Source organism: Penicillium hordei, assembly GCF_028827395.1.
Source record: "Penicillium hordei strain IBT 12815 chromosome Unknown utg000001l_segment0_segment0, whole genome shotgun sequence".
NCBI lineage: Eukaryota > Fungi > Ascomycota > Eurotiomycetes > Eurotiales > Aspergillaceae > Penicillium > Penicillium hordei.
Window position 1 is genome coordinate 1,875,829 of NW_026623142.1, and position 21,580 is coordinate 1,897,408.

General features: G+C 47.7%; 6 protein-coding genes across 6 annotated transcripts; 3 read left to right on the top strand and 3 right to left on the bottom strand.

Annotated features, from left to right (window-relative positions):
- Nucleotides 1-428: 428 nt before the first annotated feature.
- On the bottom strand, nt 429-2,385 carry N7537_000704 (putative AMP-binding domain protein; the record flags this gene model as incomplete). The annotated part of the gene is made up of 5 exons (XM_056891762.1): nt 429-736; nt 792-1,421; nt 1,491-1,937; nt 1,991-2,186; nt 2,248-2,385. 5 exons carry the CDS (start codon nt 2,383-2,385, stop codon nt 429-431), a joined length of 1,719 nt encoding a protein of 572 aa, XP_056756757.1.
- An 899-nt stretch (nt 2,386-3,284) lies between these two features.
- On the bottom strand, nt 3,285-4,264 carry N7537_000705 (60S ribosomal protein uL13; the record flags this gene model as incomplete). Its single annotated transcript, XM_056891763.1, has 4 exons — nt 3,285-3,423; nt 3,499-3,811; nt 4,018-4,153; nt 4,244-4,264. The coding sequence occupies 4 exons, from the start codon at nt 4,262-4,264 to the stop codon at nt 3,285-3,287; spliced, it is 609 nt and encodes a 202-aa protein (XP_056756758.1).
- Nucleotides 4,265-5,026: 762 nt separating this feature from the next.
- On the top strand, nt 5,027-6,317 carry N7537_000706 (metallophosphatase domain-containing protein; the record flags this gene model as incomplete). The annotated part of the gene is made up of 2 exons (XM_056891764.1): nt 5,027-5,222; nt 5,371-6,317. 2 exons carry the CDS (start codon nt 5,027-5,029, stop codon nt 6,315-6,317), a joined length of 1,143 nt encoding a protein of 380 aa, XP_056756759.1.
- Nucleotides 6,318-9,750: 3,433 nt separating this feature from the next.
- N7537_000707 (J domain-containing protein) lies at nt 9,751-11,382 on the top strand (the record flags this gene model as incomplete). Its single annotated transcript, XM_056891765.1, has 1 exon — nt 9,751-11,382. The coding sequence occupies one exon, from the start codon at nt 9,751-9,753 to the stop codon at nt 11,380-11,382; it is 1,632 nt and encodes a 543-aa protein (XP_056756760.1).
- A 4,052-nt stretch (nt 11,383-15,434) lies between these two features.
- On the bottom strand, nt 15,435-17,394 carry N7537_000708 (putative sterol o-acyltransferase (APE2); the record flags this gene model as incomplete). Its single annotated transcript, XM_056891766.1, has 6 exons — nt 15,435-15,467; nt 15,541-15,582; nt 15,669-15,924; nt 15,984-16,694; nt 16,755-17,198; nt 17,270-17,394. 6 exons carry the CDS (start codon nt 17,392-17,394, stop codon nt 15,441-15,443), a joined length of 1,605 nt encoding a protein of 534 aa, XP_056756761.1. The 3' UTR covers nt 15,435-15,440.
- A 722-nt stretch (nt 17,395-18,116) lies between these two features.
- N7537_000709 (AP-1 complex subunit gamma) lies at nt 18,117-20,927 on the top strand (the record flags this gene model as incomplete). Its single annotated transcript, XM_056891767.1, has 5 exons — nt 18,117-18,126; nt 18,195-18,318; nt 18,375-18,563; nt 18,622-20,758; nt 20,832-20,927. The coding sequence occupies 5 exons, from the start codon at nt 18,117-18,119 to the stop codon at nt 20,925-20,927; spliced, it is 2,556 nt and encodes an 851-aa protein (XP_056756762.1).
- Nucleotides 20,928-21,580: the final 653 nt, after the last annotated feature.

Here is a 21,580-nt window from a genome sequence, read left to right on the forward strand (position 1 = left end):
ACCCCTTGGGTCAGATGCAAATGCGTAACCAAGAAAATCAATGCAAGTAAATTGTGAAGGGATAAAAGCGGCAATGGAGGGGGGATGAGGCAACGGGGCCCGGGTTTCACAGTGCTGCGGAGTCAATGCCAAGCACTGCTTATCGTTTGATAAGATGGACGATGGATCTCCAGATTGTATAGTGCTTTTGGTTATGAAATTTGAATCTGAACCTTTTCCATAAGAGAAAATGAGAACTAAAGTGGCTTGTTGAACTATGTGAAGAAAAGGAGTATTCAAGATCGCTTGATGTGATCTCGTGCTCGATCTACAAGATCTGAACATCTGACCTCATTGGAATGTAGGGAAGCCCTGCTTTCTTCCAGAATCTCTCCCACATGTATTCAGAATGATCTAAGAGACATATCTATCTCAGTCGTCGTCTGTGTCTAAGCTTTTATAGAACCCTTCACCCAGGCACGCAAGACGTTCTTCCGGATTTTGCCAGTGCTGGTCTTAGGCAGTTCAGTAACCACTTCCACTTCTCGAGGAACCATAAACTTGCTGATTCCGCTAGTTTTCCGAGCCCAGTCGATCACATCTGAGCCTTGTAGGCTCTTACCTTCCTTCACTGTAACAAAAGCTTTGGGGCGTTCGCCCCAATGAGAGTCGGGAACAGAAACAACACCAGCCTCCAAAATGTCAGGATGCATGACTAGCATAGACTCAAGTGCAACGGAGGAGATATTTTCGCCACCTAATCATTGTTAGCAATCCGGTGTCTTGACAAATGAGCTGCTCACCACACATACCACTGATGATAATATCCTTCGCGCGATCAAGAATCTGAATCGCTCCATCGGGATGCCAGACAGCCAAGTCTCCGGAGTGCAAAACACCTCCCGCGAATAGTTTCCGGGTTGCCTCGAGGTCCTTGTAGTATCCTCGGGCACAGATATTTCCAACAAAAACAATCTCGCCAATCTCCTGGCCATCCTTGCTGACATCGGTGATGGTCCCTTCAGGCACTTCGGTCTTAATGACCCGGCATGGAAGACTTGTAATAAAGCCGTGGCCTTGGCGGGCCATCCTCTGGTATTTTTCTTTGAGAGGAAGGGTGTCCCATTCTGGCAAATAGTAGCCCTTGGTGATTGGGCCATATGTCTCCGTCATTCCATAGACATGTACAGGATGCAAATTTAAGTCGGTCATTTGCTCGAAGAGAAGGGGAGTGGGTGGGCTCGCTGCCACCGTGACGCGAACAGGCTCAAGTAGTTTCTCTGCTTCTTTCGCGTTGCAGAGCAAGGTGTTTACAGTCGGTGCAGCATTGAAATGGGTGATATGCTCCTCTTTCAGCAGTCTCCAGATCTCGGGGTAGTCTATCTTGCGTAGGCAATAATGGGTTCCGCGAACGGCTGTGACCGCCCATGGAAATGTCCAGCCTATAAAAAATACGTATGTTAGTCATGCTGATCGAGTCCAGATCACTCAAGTGAAAAGGATGCACGAACCCATAGCGTGAAACATGGGTAGCGTCCATAGATAACGAGCACGTCCGCAGTGGTAGTTCAGACCAGATTCAATGACGTTTCCCAATGTTGCCAGGTAGCAGCCCCGATGAGTGAACTCAACCCCCTTAGGACGGGCTGTAGTCCCGCTAGTATATGCCAACGCCAGTGTGGACTCTTCATTGGCAGCTTGACTCTCGAGTCCTTCCCAGCCCTGAGAACCTGTATCGATGTCGTGCCTAAGACCTTCCAAAACAGCCTCATCAAAGGGACCCGTCAGCTCACCCTCGGTTGCATCAGTGTCGGTATCTACGATAATAGGGATGTGGGGGTATTGTGATCGATATTTCCCCAAAAGTGGAACATATTCCTCGTCGACGATGATCACTTCTGCATCACCATGATCAAATATATAAGCGATGTCTTCTTGTTTCAGACGATAATTGACGGCTGCAAATATATTAGTTTAATTGGTATCTCTCCTCAAAAGACAATTAGATTACCGATGTTGACAGCACCAGCTGCGGCGATTCCAAAAATCGACTCAAGGAACGCTGGGGTATTCGGGCAGAGTATCCCCACTCTGCTGAACCTATGTTTCTTGAGGTAGTAAGCCAAACCCCTCGCTCGGTCTGCAGTCTCGCCATAGCTCCTGCGAAGAATCTTGTTGTTGGCGGTTACATGGTAGATTGCCTCAGCCTGCGTGTTTCTTGGTTAGACCTTTGAAGTACTACCTAGGTACCACTTGCAATGAGCTTACATTGGGTTCAACGGCAGCAGCACGTGGAAGAAAGAAAGTCGGGGATAGTGTATGGGTATTAACATGGTGTTCAACGGGCGGTGTTGAACCTGTGAAATGACCAAGCAGGCCAAACAACCGAGACTTTGAACCAGACATACTACAGGGGAGGGGGAGGGTGTAGATTGGACAAATAAGTGTGTGTTATCAGCAGAGGTATGTCAATGTCGAGGGATGAAAAGGTAATGGTTGGATTATGTAGAAAAAAAATGCTGAAGAATTGCTGAAGAATTGCAGAGAAGTGAGTTACTCCAAGTTGGAGAAAATGCGGGGATACTGGTACTAAGGCGGTTAACCTAGGCTATGCCAATCACAAGCGGGGGGTTCGGGTATTAGTTCTGGGGTATCCGGACTAAGGGATTTAAATATGACCTCAATTTTGGGGAATGCCTTGATCTACATTATACTCTCACTTCAATGGATTATCATATATAGATCGGTCTATGATTGTGTAGGGACAAAAACGGTGGGTACCGAGTCACCCCCGGAATCATCCAATTTGGATGGAATTTAAGTGGATGGCGTCGATTCATATTAAAACCGGTTGTAATATATAATGGACATAGGGCAGCGTGGGGATATATTGGCAAGATACATTATGGATGTGTGTGCAAATGTACTACATATGGTATGAAAGAACATACGATATAGGCTACTAAATGAAAAAGGTAATAGGTCAAAGTATTTTTTGATCATAAGAATCATGTTGAACTCTTGAAAATTGTTTCTTTGGATTAAACCGCCACGGCGCGAGTCAACGGCCAGCTATTTTGAACCCTTAATCCCAATCGACTCCGTTTTTTTCGACTTCTGAAAATCCCGAAGACCCCAGTCCCCGAGCCGTCATGTGCGTCACAGACAGTGGTATTCATGAGTTAGGGAACCGGGCCGCAGAAAAAGGTCGGTCGGCTTGCCGTTCAAATTCGCTGAAAGAAAACCGTCCGCGATTCCATCCCAGAACCATCGCTCGACACAACAACCAGCCGCGCTAAAGGTATCTAGTAGCCATACTGAGCAAGCTGGGTCTTGGTCTTGCTGTCCACGTTCGCTCCCTGCTCGGCCTTGGCAAGGACACGGCGAGCGGCCTTCTTGCGCTCGTAGTAAGCCTTGCTCTTGACCTTTCTGCGCTCCTCGAGTCTATAAAAATTGTTAGAATTTATTGATTGGCCCAATAAATCACACTCAGGTGATAAAACCGGAGATTGTACATACCGAGAAACAACATCCTGGTACTTCCAGCCAACCTCGTGGCTGAGACGGCCAACGGTGCAGTACTTGCGGCCGGGGCGGAGACGCAGGACACGGAGAGCCTGGGGAACAACGACACGCTTCTTCTTGTCGTAGGGAGGGGGAACACCCTCGAAGACCTTAAGGCGCTCCATAGCGGCGGCACCACGGGCGGTCTTGTGGGGAATCATACCGCGGATGGCCTTGTAGAGGATGCGGGAAGGAGCGCGGAAGTGGAAGGGACCACCACGGGTAGGGTTGAAACGAGTCATCTTGCGAAGGTAGGCGTGGTACTTGACTGTACGGCGAAATTTCGAGTCAGCTTTCTGATACCCAAGTTGTAGTGCATTTCCTCCAAAGTTGGCCAAATGCCATATAAAATAACCGCCAGTGGGTTCGATTTGCGGGTGTTGTAGGTCGTCTCTTTCCTCCTCACTGATCCACACAGTTCCCAATATCACATAGAACGCAAAGGAAATATATTCGAGAAGGGGTTGAACGTACGCTTCGCGCGGAAGAACTCGCCGGAGATGTTGAGGGCCTCACATCTCACAACGACGATCTTCTGACCGTTGAGCAGCTGCTTGGCGACAGTGCTGGCCAGACGACCGAGGAGGTGTCCTTTGCCGTCGATGACGACCTATTTCCAAACAATTCAAGTCAGCGAAAGATTCGATATGCACACTTCGGAGGCGAGTGGCGGCACTCAAGTCGTTGGGTATAAACGCACCACTGATTCGAAGGAGGACATCCTGGTGATCTAATGTCCCGTGGGATGGATGTTGTCGGCGGTTGTTGTCGTGGGTGTCAAGTCGACGCACACAACGAAGTCGGATGGCTCGATGAGAATGGGCTAAGCGAGGGTCCGCTCACTTTGTGTTAATGGCGAGGGTCGCAGCCCTAAGCCTGACCAATCACAGGTCATATATGTCACGTGCTTTATCTTTTCAGATCCGCTCAGTATTGTATTATGTAATACTTTTATTTCTCATTGTGCGCGATGGTGGTTCTCTTTTCTTTGTGCCGTTAGGGCATCGGCTTAGGGCTGATATACTCTGTTCTAGAAGGTTATTGTAAGATCGACTGATTATCTTGAAGTTGGAAGGAACGGGGTCGAAGCCTTTCGTATAACTCCAATGTTCGGTACAAACTCTTTATATTATACTGACGAATACAACTACAAATCCCCTTTTACTTCCATATAAACATGTATCTTGTTGTAAAGAAATCCGTCTTATCGTCTTCGTCGATACCAGATCTATGATCTAGCCAACTTCAAGTGGAAACATTGGGTCCGATGACTAATATATCCAAGAACCCCGTCCATCCCCGGAGGGCATTGTTTTTTCCCCAAAGGAACTTACTTCTTGCTGAAATAACGAAGGCCAACGAGCCTTCCCTCTGTGCCTCATGTCCGACCCATCCTATTCGATTGCAATCTCATTGTACACCAACATTTCAACCTGATTTTCCATTTAGATATTGAGGCAAGGGTTCTCTCTATGCTCGAGTCATGCGACAAAAGACGCGTTTTGTCTGCGTGTCTGATACACACGGATATACGCCCTCCGAAGCGGGCTTCAAACTACCAGCAGGGGATGTCCTGATTCACGCAGGCGACTTGACAAATAACGGAAGCCTAAAAGAGCTCCGCAGGACAATGGATTGGATCTGCAAGGCCGACTTTGAAATCAAAATCATAGTTGGTGGTCAGTCTTTCGACTTTTTCACGCGCCTGATTCACACCTTTTTTTTTTATCCCGGGCATTAATAGAACCTATATCTCCGCTGCTCAACAAAATGCACCATTTCATTAGCATGACAAGGTCAAAATAGAGCCCCTAATGTTTTGAATAGGGAACCACGATGTCACCTTGGACCCAGCATTCTACGAAAAGCATGGACAAAGCTTTCACGGCCAGCACCTCGAAAATTCACATCACTGCCTAAAACTCGTCACGGAGTCGCCTTCGGTCATTCTACTTCGCCATGCGCCTGCCCTGATTCGCTTGACGCGGGCGGACGGACCAAACACAGTATTCAAAATATTTGGGTCCCCGTACTCACAATCTCAAGGAAACTGGGCATTCGGATATGAATCAAGTGATGCTGCTGCACTGTGGGATCAAATACCAATCGACACGGACATCGTCGTCACACATACGCCACCACGATCTCACTGCGATCAGAAACCGAACGGAATGTTCGTTGGGTGTGTTGCGCTCCGCAGTGCACTGAGCCTCATTAGGCCGCACTTAGCTGTTTGTGGACATGTGCATGAAGGACGAGGGTACGAACTAGTTCGCTGGCGAGGCAAGCTTACCAACACAGAGACGGAAACAGAAACACAGCCTGGCTCTAGTTCAGTTGATCACATAACTCGAGGGATTTTGCCACCCGTGGGCAGCAAGAAACAGAGCCTAGTCGATTTGACTGGAAAACGGGGTAAACGACTGAACAACGAGGGGTTTTCGCGCCCTGGGCAAAGACAGCATGATCTGGTAAAGACTCAACCGATATCATCAGCCTCACCGGGGTCAGAGTCATCTGCTGGGGTTCCTCAAAAGGCAAATCCACAAAACTCGTCCAGCGCTCACCCGTCCCTAGGTGCGGGTAGCCCTGGCTCCAGTAGCCATGGGTTTGATTATGCCTTGAACACACTAAGAAAGGAGACCTGCATTGTCAACGCCGCTGTCGTGTCTACTAGCTGGCCGCATCAGGGGGGCAAACGGTTCAATTCGCCCATTGTGGTCGATCTTGAACTTCCCGTGTGGCAGGACAACTACGCGGTTGCGAACGGGTGAATGTGTTTCCCCATGGGATTAAGCAACTTTTGGAAATTGCAATTTATTTTGCCCCATCGATCGTAACGGCTATCTTTCCTTTGCTTTGGCTGTGCATGGTGGCTTGGTGCCAGATTTACCCTCTCCCTGGGGCATACAGTAACCTTGTGGGCTTTGGCCCTGTTGACCCCAGTGGTTGGACGCCTTGGTACTTCATGACTTTTAACATTGGTCGGCTAGTGACTTGATGCACGATCCTAGTGCTGTCAGACTGTCTACGCTTACATCATTTCTTCAACCGTGCGCTGCATTGGCCTCTAGTTTGATAGGTAAACCCGTCGGACAGTCAATGTAACTTGAGCATAAGCTCCATACGCCGTCCAGTAGGGATACTTGTAACAGATTTGAATATTCACCAGATTAATAAAAGAAGATAATAAGAAAATACAACGATTCGCTCTCCTTCTCTCAAACTGCACAAACACCGGACTCTACCCCTCTTGTCTCATGTATACCCCGCATGCAATGTACAAATCCATCTGACCGATCGCAATCACATCAAGCCACACGCGCCTGTGATATCACAATTCGAGTTCTTGATTATCATCATCGTAATTTTCCAAGTACGATATACACAAGTCATCTGCAATGGGGATCTCCCCAAAACTCAAAACTTCCAGAAACCGCAGCGCTTCCAAGCGACCTTTGACTGGCCAGACTTTAGCCCGTAAGGAGCACCAAAACTTGAGCCAACCAATACATGGCCCATCCCACCCTCTCTTTGATACCCGATGTGACCATGCGTGGCTGGTCACGTATTAGAGGTTTGGAGTTTCTAAGGTTGTGTTTTGTGTTTCGGTTCTTCAGCACGGATATGGGACTCGCACACACACCATCCTCGTGGGAAACACATGCTTCTCGCAAGGGTTGCTGCTTATTCGGACACACTCCTTTCTAGAAGGCGTTTAGTGGCTGGGCGGAGAGGTCTGGCCGCACTACTCTGTACTTCTACTTCGTACAACATAAGTACTATGTAATGGTAGAGATTATTATTGCAGAGAGTAATACTAGACATCATTATTGCAGGCAACCTGCATTGCATCTGCATTCCTGTTTCCCGGGTAGCAAACCTGGGTACCACCGTTTCGAGCCAGCCACGGTATCTGTGGTGCATTTCCAGTACGTACTAGTAGTCTAAGTACAGATATTGCGGTTTATAACTCGGTTACCTAGTTACTTGACCTGCTCCAACCCTCGGTGTTACTATTATCCCAACTATACTATACTCCAAACATACACTTTCTCTGGCTCCTAATGTCCAATCCTGAATTCACCGATCCCGGTCCTAGTGGGGTTGCGTGACTGTCAAGGAAGAGGGGTATCTGTAGATCACAGTTTAAGCGCATAAGGTTGCAACCCTGTCTGTCGGAGGGAGGCTTTGTGTGACCTCGCGAGCACTGCTGATGGGATCGGAGGATTATGGATTCGGCTGGTGCAGTCTGATTGGAAAGAGCGAGAGTGGTCTAGTGCTATCAATTGCCTAGGGATGAATCGACCACTCTCAAACCGAGAAAAGGTATAGCACAATCGCTATCACTATCACACGCAAAACTGTCAAGTGGCAAAGTTAGGGAGATAAAAAGAGTAAGCGCTATAGGGTTAGAATAGGTTAAGGCGGGAATTATTTGAATGGACCATTCTCGCCTTGAGACATGGGAGACCTTAATACTAGATAGAAAGATACATGACATTATTGGTAAAATGGAGACTATTTAGGCAATAGCATAGTAATACAGAGTAGTAAGATAATACTGTGGTGATGCTGACACGGCGTTGACTCGCTCAGCATTTGCACCTTTTCCAATAAACTTGTCATGATCGGGGCTGGCACACGCATCAGCTCCGTTCAACATCGGTCTGGTTAATTCCTGCGCCGCGCGGACCGCAGTACTGGGTCCAGATGACTTGGAACCAGTGGATAGGCCGACTCGTCCGAGAAAGGAAAGAGTACGGAGTACAGAGTACAACGTAGTTTCGTCAAGATAGTCTGCTGTGATTGTCTCATAGTCTAGAAAGGACAGATTAATGGTTGGAAGATAGGTAGTCTCGGGTGGGGGGTTATTTAGCAAAGACACGTTGTATAATGGGGCCGGTGTGGAACAAGTGCCAGCTGTACCAGGTGTTTTGACTTGGGAGATTATTGGGTGCGAATCAATGCCTGAACTGGGCAAAGGGACTTCGTGTTAGGATCTAGTTGTAGATATTTTCTGTACCTAGGTAATAATATTAGAGAGGTGCATTCCTATTAAATATTAAAATTAAGGATGAGAATCAATTATTGGATATTGAAACATGATACATATGTTGTAATGTACTAACTATATATAGAAATATACACATTCTTCAGAGAAGGAAATTTTAAGGCTCAGGGAACCTCTCGGGAAGACCGGGGGTCAATACCATGGGACAAGTCAGGCACTGATTTTTCTTTACTTTGTATAACGTACCTGGAATATACAAGGTAAACTAAACTAATTAAACGTTTTAGGTTAAACAAGCGAGTTGGATTTGGTTGGGTGTGCCTTGGACAAGGCGAAACAAAATTTAAAGCGAAATAATAAAGCGAAACAAAGCGAAAGCAGTGAGGCGACCGAACCTAAAATGGCTCAAAACCCGCAGGCACATAGGAAAGTTGGGGATATATGCAGGAGACTGAATTGAGAAGAAGGAAAGATTAGCGTCATGACGATTTCCAAGAGAAGGAAGGGGGGGCGCAACCCGATCCCTTTGGATCATGGTCCTCGTGTTGATCGCCCCACTGTCAACCAAATATTTTCGAAGTTTTGATTGGAAGGAATTCGAACAAATCGGATGAAGTGCTCAGACCAATAACCGGTGAAAGTCAGAGAGTCCTGGGGAAGAGAAATGATTTCGGTTACTTAGAGATGGAATATTAGATTGGGCATCTTTGTCTTTGAATGGTTTTTCTATTTTTCTATTTTCTATCTTTTTTGATAAGATCTTGTATCTTTTTTCTATGTCTATATGACTCTTTATGTCTGGAGATTACTACACATTACAAAGTAAACTCCAGACCTTCGATTTGTGGCGCAGTCATTTGCCCCCTGGCATATTATTCGGTTGGCTCGGAGTCTGAGAATAGAGACGGTAACTCTGACAGCTGATTCATTGTCCCATCTTGAGTCTTTTCGTGTCTGTTTTTGTCTATCAAATTTTCACGGCAAATCGGCCATATCATTGACAATCCTTTTTACTTCTTGCATTGCAAATCATCTCCAGTTCATTCTGGATCGGTGTGGAAACTTTGCTACGTCAACCCTGGAACGTCAGGTTGTTGACATTCCATATCTCTCCACCGCCTCTTTCCCCTCTCTCACTTTTATCTTCTTCCATCCCATTCAATCCAGGGCACTGAAAGCAAATATTGTCCACAATGTCCTCACCCCCAGATATAGATCCATATGCAGTGCTTGGTGTTGCCAAGGAGGCCACCATCCCTGAAATCAGAGCCGCCCACCGAAAGCGGGTTCTCAAATGCCATCCAGACAAGATTCAAGATGAGTCGCAGAGAATTGCTGCCCAAGATGAATTCCAGAAAGTCCAACAGGCCTATGAACTGCTTTCAGACGATGTCCGACGGACTAAACATGACCAAAAAGTCAAGATAGCCGAGCTGAAGCGTGAACTGCTGGAACGCAGACGAACAGATTCTATGTACAATTCTTCACGGGGAAGTGGATCCGGCAATCGCGAATTCCGCAATGGCCACATCGTGGAAGAGAGGGTCCCGATGGAAGTCTTCTTTGAGGAGACAATGCGATTCACGGACGAACCACGCTCCATGTCGTCTCGCAAATATGAAGAATTTGGCGCGCGCCCAAAGACAAAACCGACAGAAGAGAAGAAGAAGGCTCGAGCACCGACGAGTATGTATCACCAAGCGAAGGAAATGCGGGATACGGCCAAAGCGACACATTCCGACCGTGCGAAGATGCGCGATCAGGAGCGACGACGACAGACCGAGGCAAAGTCCGAGGTTAAGTACAGTATCTTTGAATCCTATGCCGAATCCGACGAGGAGGCATCTGATTCCAGTGCTTCCCGCTATGTTCACACGAAGCGAACTTCAACAACGCCCCGCCGAGAGCGTGATTCGCGGTCCCGACCATCGGAATCCTCTCGTCGCCGTGAACGCCGCTACGACGAGGACGGCGATGTGTCCGATCACTGGCAATCAAAGATCGATAGTCAGTACTTGAATGCAGAGGATTATATCGCATCCAAAGCCCGAAGTTCCAAGTCCCCACGACGGTACCATGGTCACGACTCGGCGGAACCAGAGTCCTCCAGCTCGCGATCCGCGGGACGGTCCACCCGCACCCGCCGTCGTTCTTCGTCGCGCGACGATTCCTACGAGCATCTTGAGTCGCCCCGAACCTACGAGGTCAAACCACCCAAGATGCAGCCCTCCGCAACCTCCCCGGGTATTAAGGCGTCTCTCCGCCCATCATTCCTCAACACCCGCTCCGCAACCAACGCTGGTTTCACCCGCCCAAAGCGGGAGAGTCGCGACTCCACACTATACGAAATGGCCCACGAGCCGCTACCCTCGCGAACTTCCAAGATGCGCGATCGCAATGACTCGGGCTACTCCAGTCCTGGTACTCCTGAAATACTCCCGAGGGGCACTTCTCCCAAGACCTCAACCCGCTACAAGATCGTCAAGGAACCAGACCACGTGGTTGTAGAGCCGAAGTCATCAAAGTACCGCTCAGCGAGATCCCCCGACCGGGACCGCATACCCCCTACACGACAGACACCCAAGCGAAGCAGTACCTTCCAAGCCTACACCACAGAAGCCTTACCTCGGGTTGAGACTCGGTCTGCGCGCCCTTCTTCTCGCCCTCATCCAGACGTTGAATACATCGCCCGTCCGAAAGAGAAGGATATCAAGTACGCCCGGGCATACAAGTACGATGATATCAATTTCTCGCCGAGACGCGCTTATTATCCCGACGAGGAATATCGTCCTCCTGCTGTGGGCAGACGCCAGTCTGCCTATTAATTCAATCAACCATGAAACCCATGAAACATGATCACATACGACAAATCACGCCTGCAATATGCTTCACATTTTACATTTTAAACATTATCGGTTTTTTTTTTTTTTTTTTTTTCACAATATTTTCAAGGAGTCCGGGTGTTTCCAATTATCCGCTTTTCGCAGATGCGTCGCCTGTTCCACTGCGCATTGGGGCTTTTTTTTTTGGACTGAGATTTTCATTCGTGTCACCTGGTCTGCTTATGGTCTGCTTATTCCCGCGCAGCTGGGATGAGTTGCCAGGACCGGGCTGTATCTTTGTCATTACCGTTGGCGCATTAGGGCGGGTATGGGTGTGAACGGTGTGTTACATCTGTCTTGCCTCAAATCCTGCACTTGTGGCGTATGAAAGCATCCTGGCGGGTTCTGCTTCTGACTACATTCTTCTTTCTCCCGTTCTTCTTTTTTTTCTTTTTGATCTTTTCACTCTTCACTTCTTTTTTTTTTATATACGTTATTGCTCAGGCGGGCTATTTCCAGATACCCCGTGGACTACCTACCTTGTTGGAGAAATCCAATTAACGAATTACGCTTTTTCACATGATAAGTTATGCCATAACCTTGATCATTTGTTGGTTTCCTTGTTTCTCTTTTTTTTTTTCTCTTTCGCGTTGTAAGTTGGGTTGGGTTGGGTTGGGTTAGGCTGGAAACCCGGCCACAGAAAGTGGCGGGGAAAGCCTCATAAGTTTGTGTATGGTGATTCGATTTTCTAAGAATAGACCGTTAATGTATTTAGGGACACTGGTTCGACTAGTGCAACGTTGGAAAATGTTTAGAAGACCCCAACTACTGACTTATACTATTGGGGGCTATTCAGCCTTGTTGGACCATCAAGGGTCGCGGCTCAATACGAATTTGATTGTCATTTCCCCCATAGGAACAAACTCAATACAATAATCTTTCATTCTGCTCATCCCTGTCTTTTAACAAGAGGCTGATACATATTCATAGGAGATCTTTTATTCAGCATGACCTGGTTCTAAGGTTGGCCTGGATGGAGGATGGATGGCACCCACACCAGAGGCGCCCTGCTGTTCAAAGTAGAGATGCAGTGTTTCAGGTTAAATCTATCTAGGACAATAACCAATATCAGATGGGTGGTCAAGAACTGTTGTCCCTGTGAAGGGATAATAGCGAGGTGTAATCACGAAAAGGCTTTTTATACATCTCATCACCCAGGGACATGGTTCACGGGATTTCTACTCTCGACTATTTGTACTAGACACTTGCTTTATCTCTTTTAATAAACTGAAAATTAAGACTGAACTTGAGGCTTATTGATACGTTTTATTCCTGTTAGACCGTCCTCGTCACGGCATCAGTCGACTTAGTGACAAGTTCTGCGAGTTAGGAGATTAGCTTTGCTCCCAAAGGCCACCAGTCCACCGCAAGTGGTAGAGCCATTTATGTTGTAGATTTGCACACTTCGTTTATTCACGTATTCGAATTCGTTAGCAGAGATAGAAGCATCGGACCAATCACACTACCTACGGCGAAGATGGCCTACCCTAACCGAAAGCGTTCAAAGAACATAACGCCTGACTAGAATACCCGTAAGATAGCGAACATGCTATAATTAGAGGCTTATCTCAACCTGTTGATAAAATGCAATATATCTCGAAAACCTAGTTCAAATCTATAAAGATTGATGTTGTCGCTATCTTCGGGAAACTCCTGCTAGGCAGGTGTTCATGGACAACATTGGTAGACGGCTTTATTCACATCACTGGAATTTGGTACAACTGCTAGGTCCATAACTTTTCAGGATGCTGAATGATTGACACGTAGCGTCCAGCCTCTCCTACTAGCTAGCGATAGATTTGTCTGTAGCGAACCCCCGCGGAAACTTACGTGCGATAGCAGTAGGAGTCTCTGAGTATATGGCTTTAGTGAGTGTTCTGAGGAAATTTTCACAAATCGATTTCTATCTGCTTCACCATAAGGGTATTTCATGGATCGATAACAGGTCATGCAATTAAGGCCTGATGATATGTCCCCATCGTCTTATGAGTCCATGAGCTCCATCATAACCCTAACAGTCATATCACTCCTTTTATACTTGGTTCCATACTCCAAATTATATAAGGAGTTGTCTAGATAATTCTGTCGTCTTATTTTTAATCGCAGAATATGTAACCTATACCATTCGTGGTAGCAGTTTCCTTCACTCTAGCCCACCAAAAGTGGGATTTGGGGTTATGTACCAGAAGGCAACTTTTGTTATAATAGGGAGAACTGTAATGATTAGTTTGATACTTAAGTGGTTTCGGGAGGTTTACATAGCATTGACTTTGAGCTTCATTTACTGTGGCTCGGATACTCTAGTATAGGTACTTTTGAGCAGTTTCTTTTAATACGTGCTATATTTCCAAACCCTTTCAAGTTAGTTTATATGTGAGTGTGTATATACTGGCATATATCAATTTCCGGTTTTCAGAAGGATAGACTGGTGGTCCCTGAAGTTGACAGACTTGTGCACGGACATATGCCACTATATATTGGTTTTGCGCCACTGTGGGTTCGACGGGTATCTGTAGATCCCCCGCGATCTCGTATGAGATAAAAATGGAAATTGAGGCTATTCTAAGGTTTATAGGTCTCACTGACGAAGGCACACCATCTAAGGTAGGCACGATCTAGGGACCCATCAAGACCCATTCGGGAAGGTGCAATCTTGGAAACTTCGTAGACAAGGATCCAATGCGGGAAGACTTACTAAGGCCTTGTTAGATCACGAGTCATTGTATATTTTGGTATCAAACCTAATCAACCGGGATTCAAGTACAGACTTAAGGCTTGACCCATCACAATTGCCATACCTCTCTGGTATCTGTAAGTTCCTTACCAACCTGGCCATCTTTCTTTTCATGACACTGCCCTAGCAGCTGGGATCTAACATACTTGTAGTGCTTTGGGAATGCACAGTGCTACTATTGCCTGGTAGACCCCTATAGCAATCGGCGATGTTTGTGAGAATATCGAAGATTCTGAAAAACCAAAGCACGACAATTGGACCTGCCAGATCATATCGCACGAGCAGAGCAATTTACCCCACAGCCGTCACTGGTTATATGCTGAAGGTTTCCTGATGGCAAGAAAATATGCTAAATATGGACGGCGATAAGCCTTTGTCTACGGGCTAAAGTGCACCCCGGACATTTAATTTTAACATCACCCCTGTAGCACGCGGATGATTGTTCACTTCACCGTATCCGACTCCGATGAGGCATTTCCAAAGAGTTCAACTACTCGATTTTGGCCTGCTATTAGAGATATAAAGGCCCCACCAGAGGCTATTCTATGACATATCTTGTATCGTGAAATGTCTTTTTGCTATGAAAGAAGAGCAAAGCTCTCCTGATCTGATTATAAGTGTCAATCAGACCCGGGACTCACTTGCACGATGCTTGATACACTATGCAAAGAGTATGACAATTTTTTTATCGTACTAAAGCACCTGGGTTTCTATCATCTAGAGCTTCTAATTGCTATTCCTGGACATGCATGAGCACAAGTCAATTTGTCAGACTTTCCAAAACAGAAAGGTAAGGTTGCCAGGCATTAAGCGAAGCGAAATGCACCATGTCAGACTACTTATACGCCCAACCGAGGGTCCATATGTTCCAGGGTCAATTGATCGGCATGTTTTTCTAGACGTTCTAGACGTCGCTAGACAAGGCTATACTTATGGCTACCTTCCAAATCTTATCTAATATTATATCCGTAGAACAAAATGGATATTCAGATTATCCAAGTCCTATTTCGTAAAGGACAGAAATCACACACAATATCGACTTTCCTTTTTACGGCAATATAAACAAGTTGCATACTTAATTGAAGTAATGTCAATATCAAATCACACTGTTGAGGTAAATATCACCGAAGCTATGTACAAGAGTGGGAGACACCTAGTAATGGTATCATATATTAATAGCAAGCCGCCAGGGTTCTATGCTTACCTTGGCCCAATTTACTTCTTACAAGCACGCCGTGTCTAGGCGCATGCGCGCCAATTCTCGGCTTTAAACAAGAACGTACAATGCACACATCTAAGGAGCAATCAGGGTTAGAACCAGAGATACTGGGGTCTTGCATATCTCAGAGTGAAGGTGTAGAGCTTACCATAGACAGACCCAAGATCATTGAGAACCAAAAGAAGGCATTCTAGGTGGGAAGTCAGTGAGGATCGCAAAATTGAAAAAAGAAAAAAGAAAAAAGAAAAACAAAAGAAAAACAAAACAACAGCTTACATTGAGAATTGTGCGGCCACGGAAAAAGCGAGACTTTTGAATCGCAACAATAGGCAGCTGGAGCATCATAGCCAGGAAACCGTATCCCCGAAGCTTCTTGGTGATGCAGCTCATGACTAGCTCGTGGAATATAGAGCTGACCAGGAATGTGATAACCATAGCCACAGGCTGGGAGAAGTTACACCGGGCGGGCCAGTAGACGTGGCGGAAGAGGAAATGATGGACAGGGACGTTCCACTCGCGGGAAAATTCCAACCTAGATAGGAACTGGTTAATCAAATTGCCTGAATGTATAAAACCGCAATTCCAACTTACCAGTCACAGGAATTCCACCAGTCTGCATAGAAGTGACGATCGGCGAACCGAGTCAGCTCTGCAAACGCACCCAGCACATATTCGAAGATGACGAGGAACACTAGCAGAAATATAATCATGAAGGGAAAGAGGAGCATGCTGATGGTTTCGGCAAGGACGAGAGCCTTGTCTGTGACGCTGTAGGCGACACGGAGTTGGGCATTGGCCTCTGCCAATACAGGGACGATGAATTCCTCGCTTGTCAGGGTGAGCAGAAAGATACAACCAAATACAGCAGCGGCCTTCCAGCCAATTTCTGACCAGCGTCGCTCCTTTCGGCGGGGATACTCTAGCTCATAGCAGAGAGTCGGACAAAAGAGGAAATCCACATAGTTTCCAATGTGCAGGTTCTGTGGGTATGAGATGTTGCCCAGCGGGGAGGTCAACTCCGTGGCCAGATTTTCGCGCAGTCTTTCCAATGGTTCTGCGGACTGGTGGTCTTCGTCATGCTGCTTCATTGACGGCCGACGTCGGTGTACCTCCGGGTAATGAATGGCAGCCGGGGGGTCAGGTGTCTTTGGGCCTGGCTTATCGAGCGAGGCAAGGCGGCGCTCTGTCTCGCTGAGATGCCCGTTATAGAAAGCGTACGAATGCAGCTTCATTAGAATGGTCAGAGTATGTAGCGTGAAGAACACCTGCGCAGTCCAGGTCCATTGCATCATGAAAGGCCAGCTGTTTGTTCCTGTCAGCCCTCCTCCCGAGTTCCGGTGTTTAAGCAAGCCATAAACTCACTTTATCCATAGAACTAGCCAAAATGCCTCACCCAGGCTCTGTAAGATCATACCCCCGCGCGACCATCGCAGCCACTGCGGACCACCCCGCCACAGCCGGTGCATAGGCAGAACGAGTGCTGAGCTTATCACCATGGCCGCATCGCTGAGTCCCATCCCCCACACATTGGCCGTCAAGAGGCTCCAAACGCGCACCTGTAGGGGGTATCCGGTGTCCTTGATATTGCGCAAGATGCTGGTCCCGACCATGATGGCCAAGCCAATCCAAAAGAGTGTAAAGAACCCTCGGAAGTTATGATAGTCACTATCGGGATCGAAATGTGACACGCGAGGCACATAGTCTATAGTATAAAACAAGCGATTCCGGGCGCGGACTTGCTTTCTCGCGGTTGAGATCGAATGCGCTGATGGAGGAGCATCTTCGGAAACAGGGGTTGAGCGGCCACTACGGGTGCGAGAGACAGATTAGTTATTGCCTTAAATCCAGTCCGGTCGTGTAAATTGAGGGCATTTCACCTTGTATCATGGGTTAGCTTATCCACTGGAAGGGGGAGAGCCCCGTCGGACTTTTCATCATGCTGTATCGGAACGGCGCGCGGCCGCAGATTCGCAGATTCATTCTGGGAGACGGCGCTAGACATCCTATATGGACACAATTGCAGAATCAGGGGGGGTTGCACATTGAAGACACTGAGATGCAAATTTAGAAACACCTGAGACTATGTGGGGTCAGCTCTGTTTGGTTTTTGTTTGGACTCGAAACTCGAAAAATCACGGGTCACTACGTCAGACTGCCTTTATAGTTATGTACGTTATCGGTATACATGCAAGCTAGGCAGATGTATTTAGAGGCTCAAACTATTGAATTTGTTGACATGCTTACATATCAGAGTATCTTTATCATCCATGAATATTTGTATATTGTATTTATTTTAGTGCAATTTAACCGAATTCTTTTCTCTTGCGACAAGCACGCATTTTTATACTATAGATCCTTTATATGGATGTATTTTGGACTTCCACGGTTGTAAAATTCCAAAACTGCCACTTATGTCAGATTCCTGCCTCAGGTATATATATATCTAAAGGCGGTGTAGATGAATGGTATCAAAGAGTCAGGTGATTCAGGGTAACCAAGCTAGTCCTCTTTCATATTAGTGCCCCATGCCAAGATGCCAGGTCGACTGCCATGAGGAATAATAATACAACAGTCCAGACCTCCAGACCAACAGCCTTGACACTTCTTTCGTTTCATTGGTTTTATGAGCGCGGTGCTTGGTTCATCTACTTGCACCTGACTTCGTCCCTTCTTCTCCATTGAATATCTCCCCTCCTCGCCCCGCCGGGGGTCCCTCTGGCCGCCATGTCTTCCCGTAAGTGCTGCCCGCCGCCCCTCCTCCCCTGAGATGCATTCTGACCACGCAATCCAATCTGTCTACAGTCAAGCAATTCATCCGTAACGTCCGATCAGCAAAGACCATCGCCGATGAACGTGCAGTTATCCAAAAAGAAAGCGCCGCTATTCGCGCCTCGTTTCGAGAAGAGAGCCATGACTCCGGCATCCGGTTCGCCTCAGCATCCACCTCAATCGATTACTCGATCGATCTCTAACAATTGATAGGAGAAATAATGTCGCCAAGCTCTTGTATCTGTTTACTCTCGGAGAACGGACTCACTTCGGCCAAATCGAATGTCTGAAACTACTTGCCTCGCACCGTTTCGCCGACAAGCGATTGGGGTATCTGGGCACCATGCTGTTACTAGATGAGAACCAAGAAGTGCTAACACTTGTGACCAACTCTTTGAAAAAGTAAGCCTATTGACTTAACTTTGGTGACTTGGCTGACCCCGGGCTAACTAAAATGTAGTGACCTCAACCACTCCAACCAATATATCGTCGGCCTCGCTCTTTGTACCCTCGGAAACATAGCGTCCGTTGAAATGTCTCGTGATCTTTTCCCCGAAGTCGAAACCCTTATGTCGACCGCGAACCCCTATATTCGACGGAAAGCAGCGATCTGTGCCATGCGCATATGTCGGAAGGTTCCAGACCTGTACGAGCACTTCCTCGAGAAAGCTAAGAACCTGTTGTCAGACCGGAACCATGGCGTTCTTCTCTGCGGGCTGACACTGGCGATTGATCTATGTGAAGCGGAAGAGGAGGAGGAGGAAGAAGGAGGACCAGTGGGCGTGATTGAAATGTTCCGGCCGTTGGCCGGAGGTTTGGTTCGCGCTTTGAAGGGGCTGACAACTTCGGGATATGCCCCCGAGCATGATGTGTCCGGTATCACAGATCCTTTCCTCCAAGTCAAGATCCTTCGGTTCTTGCGTGTATTGGGTCGGGGAGATGTGGCCACCAGCGAATTGATCAACGATATCCTGGCCCAGGTGGCCACCAATACGGATTCCTCAAAGAACGTCGGCAACTCTATTCTATATGAGGCCGTTCTTACGATTCTGGATATTGAAGCCGACTCTGGTCTAAGGGTGCTGGGCGTCAACATTCTCGGCAAATTCCTGGCTAACAAGGACAATAATATCCGTTACGTTGCGTTGAACACACTGAATAAGGTTGTTGCAATTGAACCAAATGCGGTGCAGAGGCATCGCAACACGATCTTGGAATGCCTGCGGGATCCTGATATTAGCATTCGCCGGCGAGCGCTCGATCTCAGCTTCATGTTGATCAACGCAGATAATGTGCGGGTGCTGGTCCGGGAACTGCTGGCCTTCCTGGAGGTGGCCGACAACGAGTTCAAGTCCGTGATGACAACACAAATAGGTATCGCGGCCGATCGGTTCGCACCTAACAAGCGCTGGCACATGGACACCATTCTGCGGGTTCTCAAGCTGGCTGGGAACTACGTTAAAGAACAGATCCTGTCCTCGTTTGTCCGTCTCATTGCGACCACCCCTGATCTGCAGACCTACGCAGTACAGAAGCTCTACTCGTCATTGAAGGAGGACATCTCACAAGAGGGTCTCACACTGGCTGCGACATGGACCATTGGCGAATATGCCGATAGCCTCCTTCATGGTGGTCAGTACGAGGAAGAGGAACTGGTCAAGGAGGTTCGGGAGAGTGATCTTGTTGACCTCTTCACCAACATTCTCAACAGCACCTACGCCTCCCAGATTGCTGTCGAATACATCATCACTGCATCCATGAAGCTTACTGTGCGCATGTCGGATCCCGCTCAAATTGAACGTCTGCGCCGTTTGCTTTCCAGCCGAACCGCGGACCTGAGTGTGGAAATTCAACAGCGTGCCGTTGAATACACCAACCTTTTCGGCTACGATCAAATCCGCCGCGGCGTGCTCGAGCGGATGCCCCCGCCTGAGATCCGTGAGGAACAACGGGTACTAGGTGCTGCTCCCGCTGCTAAGAAACGTCAGAGTAAGCTTCTTCGTGGGAAGTCGACAACAAAGGTCGCCAAACCTGCAGAGCATGACCTGCTCCTTGACTTGGTTGGCGGATCCGACGCCCCTGTCACGAGCCCTACCTCGAACGGATCGAACACCGCCGATCTGCTGGCAGACATTCTTGGCGGAGACTCGGGCATGTCATCTCCCTCGCCGGGGCCTGGTGGCCAGAAGAACCCGAACAGCGCCATCATGGACCTGTTTGGCTCCAACGGTCCTTCGCCATCCCCTCAGCCCACACAACCCGCATCAGCCTCGATGGATCTCCTAGGTGCAGGAGGCATGGGCGCCTCTGCGCCTTCGCCCTCCACCTCTCCCGCACCTGTCACTGCTGCAACCCCCGCACACACCGCGCTCAACAAGGACGGTCTCGTACTTACCTTGCAAGTTCAGCGAAGCGGGAGCAACGCCCAGATCCTGGCCCGCTTCCGCAACGACTCCAACTTCGACCGATTCACTAGTGTCGGCTTGCAAGCCGCCGTACCAAAGAGCCAGCGATTGCAGCTGAGCGCAATCAGCAAGGCCGATCTGGAGTCCGGCGACGAGGGCACACAATCAATGCGTGTGACCGCTCTGAATGGGGTATGTCAAGTTTCTCCTCCCTATCTTACGCTTTTGCCTTCTTTTGAGTCTCAAACTAATCTATTTTTTCCAGAGTCTCCCTGCCAAACTTCGCCTTCGTCTTCGTGTCACTTCCGCCCGCGGCGGTGGAAACCCTGTCACCGACCAAGTAGACTGGTCTGAGCCGTAGATCAAATCGGTGGCAGTGATGCTAAAAGCTCATCCGAACGAATGTTTAATTTTCCCATGAACAGTCAAATCCAGTTTTATACACCCCCGTTCTCTGCATCTTCCTCGCTTCTATCTATCTAGACTTTTGTTCTGCCATTGATTTCCTTTTCTCTTGTACTTCGTTTCACTACTGGGGGGGGGGGAGGGATTTTTCTTATTGTACGTGCTTCAGATGAAAGTTTTAGCGTATGAGACAGTGCAATGTGTATTGCATCAAGCCCGTGTATTTAATGGCCCATATGAGAGTAGTGTGCTCCTTCCTACATGTATGTACTTATTAGATACTAAGAGGTTGAAGTGCATTCAGAGTTATGGCACCTATGACGCAGACTAGATCCAAATACATAAACCAAAATACAATAGGCGACAGAAAGCAAGGCTCTATAACTTCAAAAGAGAATTCAGATCAACTGCAGCCTCCGCAAGAAAAAAATGAAAAGTCAGTATATAATCCTGAAAGCAAAGAGACAAGTGACTCCATGGCAGAAAAAAAAAAGAATGCAGGGTCGTGTGAGTTGTCCTAAATCCAAGGCGTGAGCCCAATCTATAAGGCAGAACTGGAAGATACCAAGATACCAGAATGGTATATAATATGGAGAGCAAGTCCAAAAT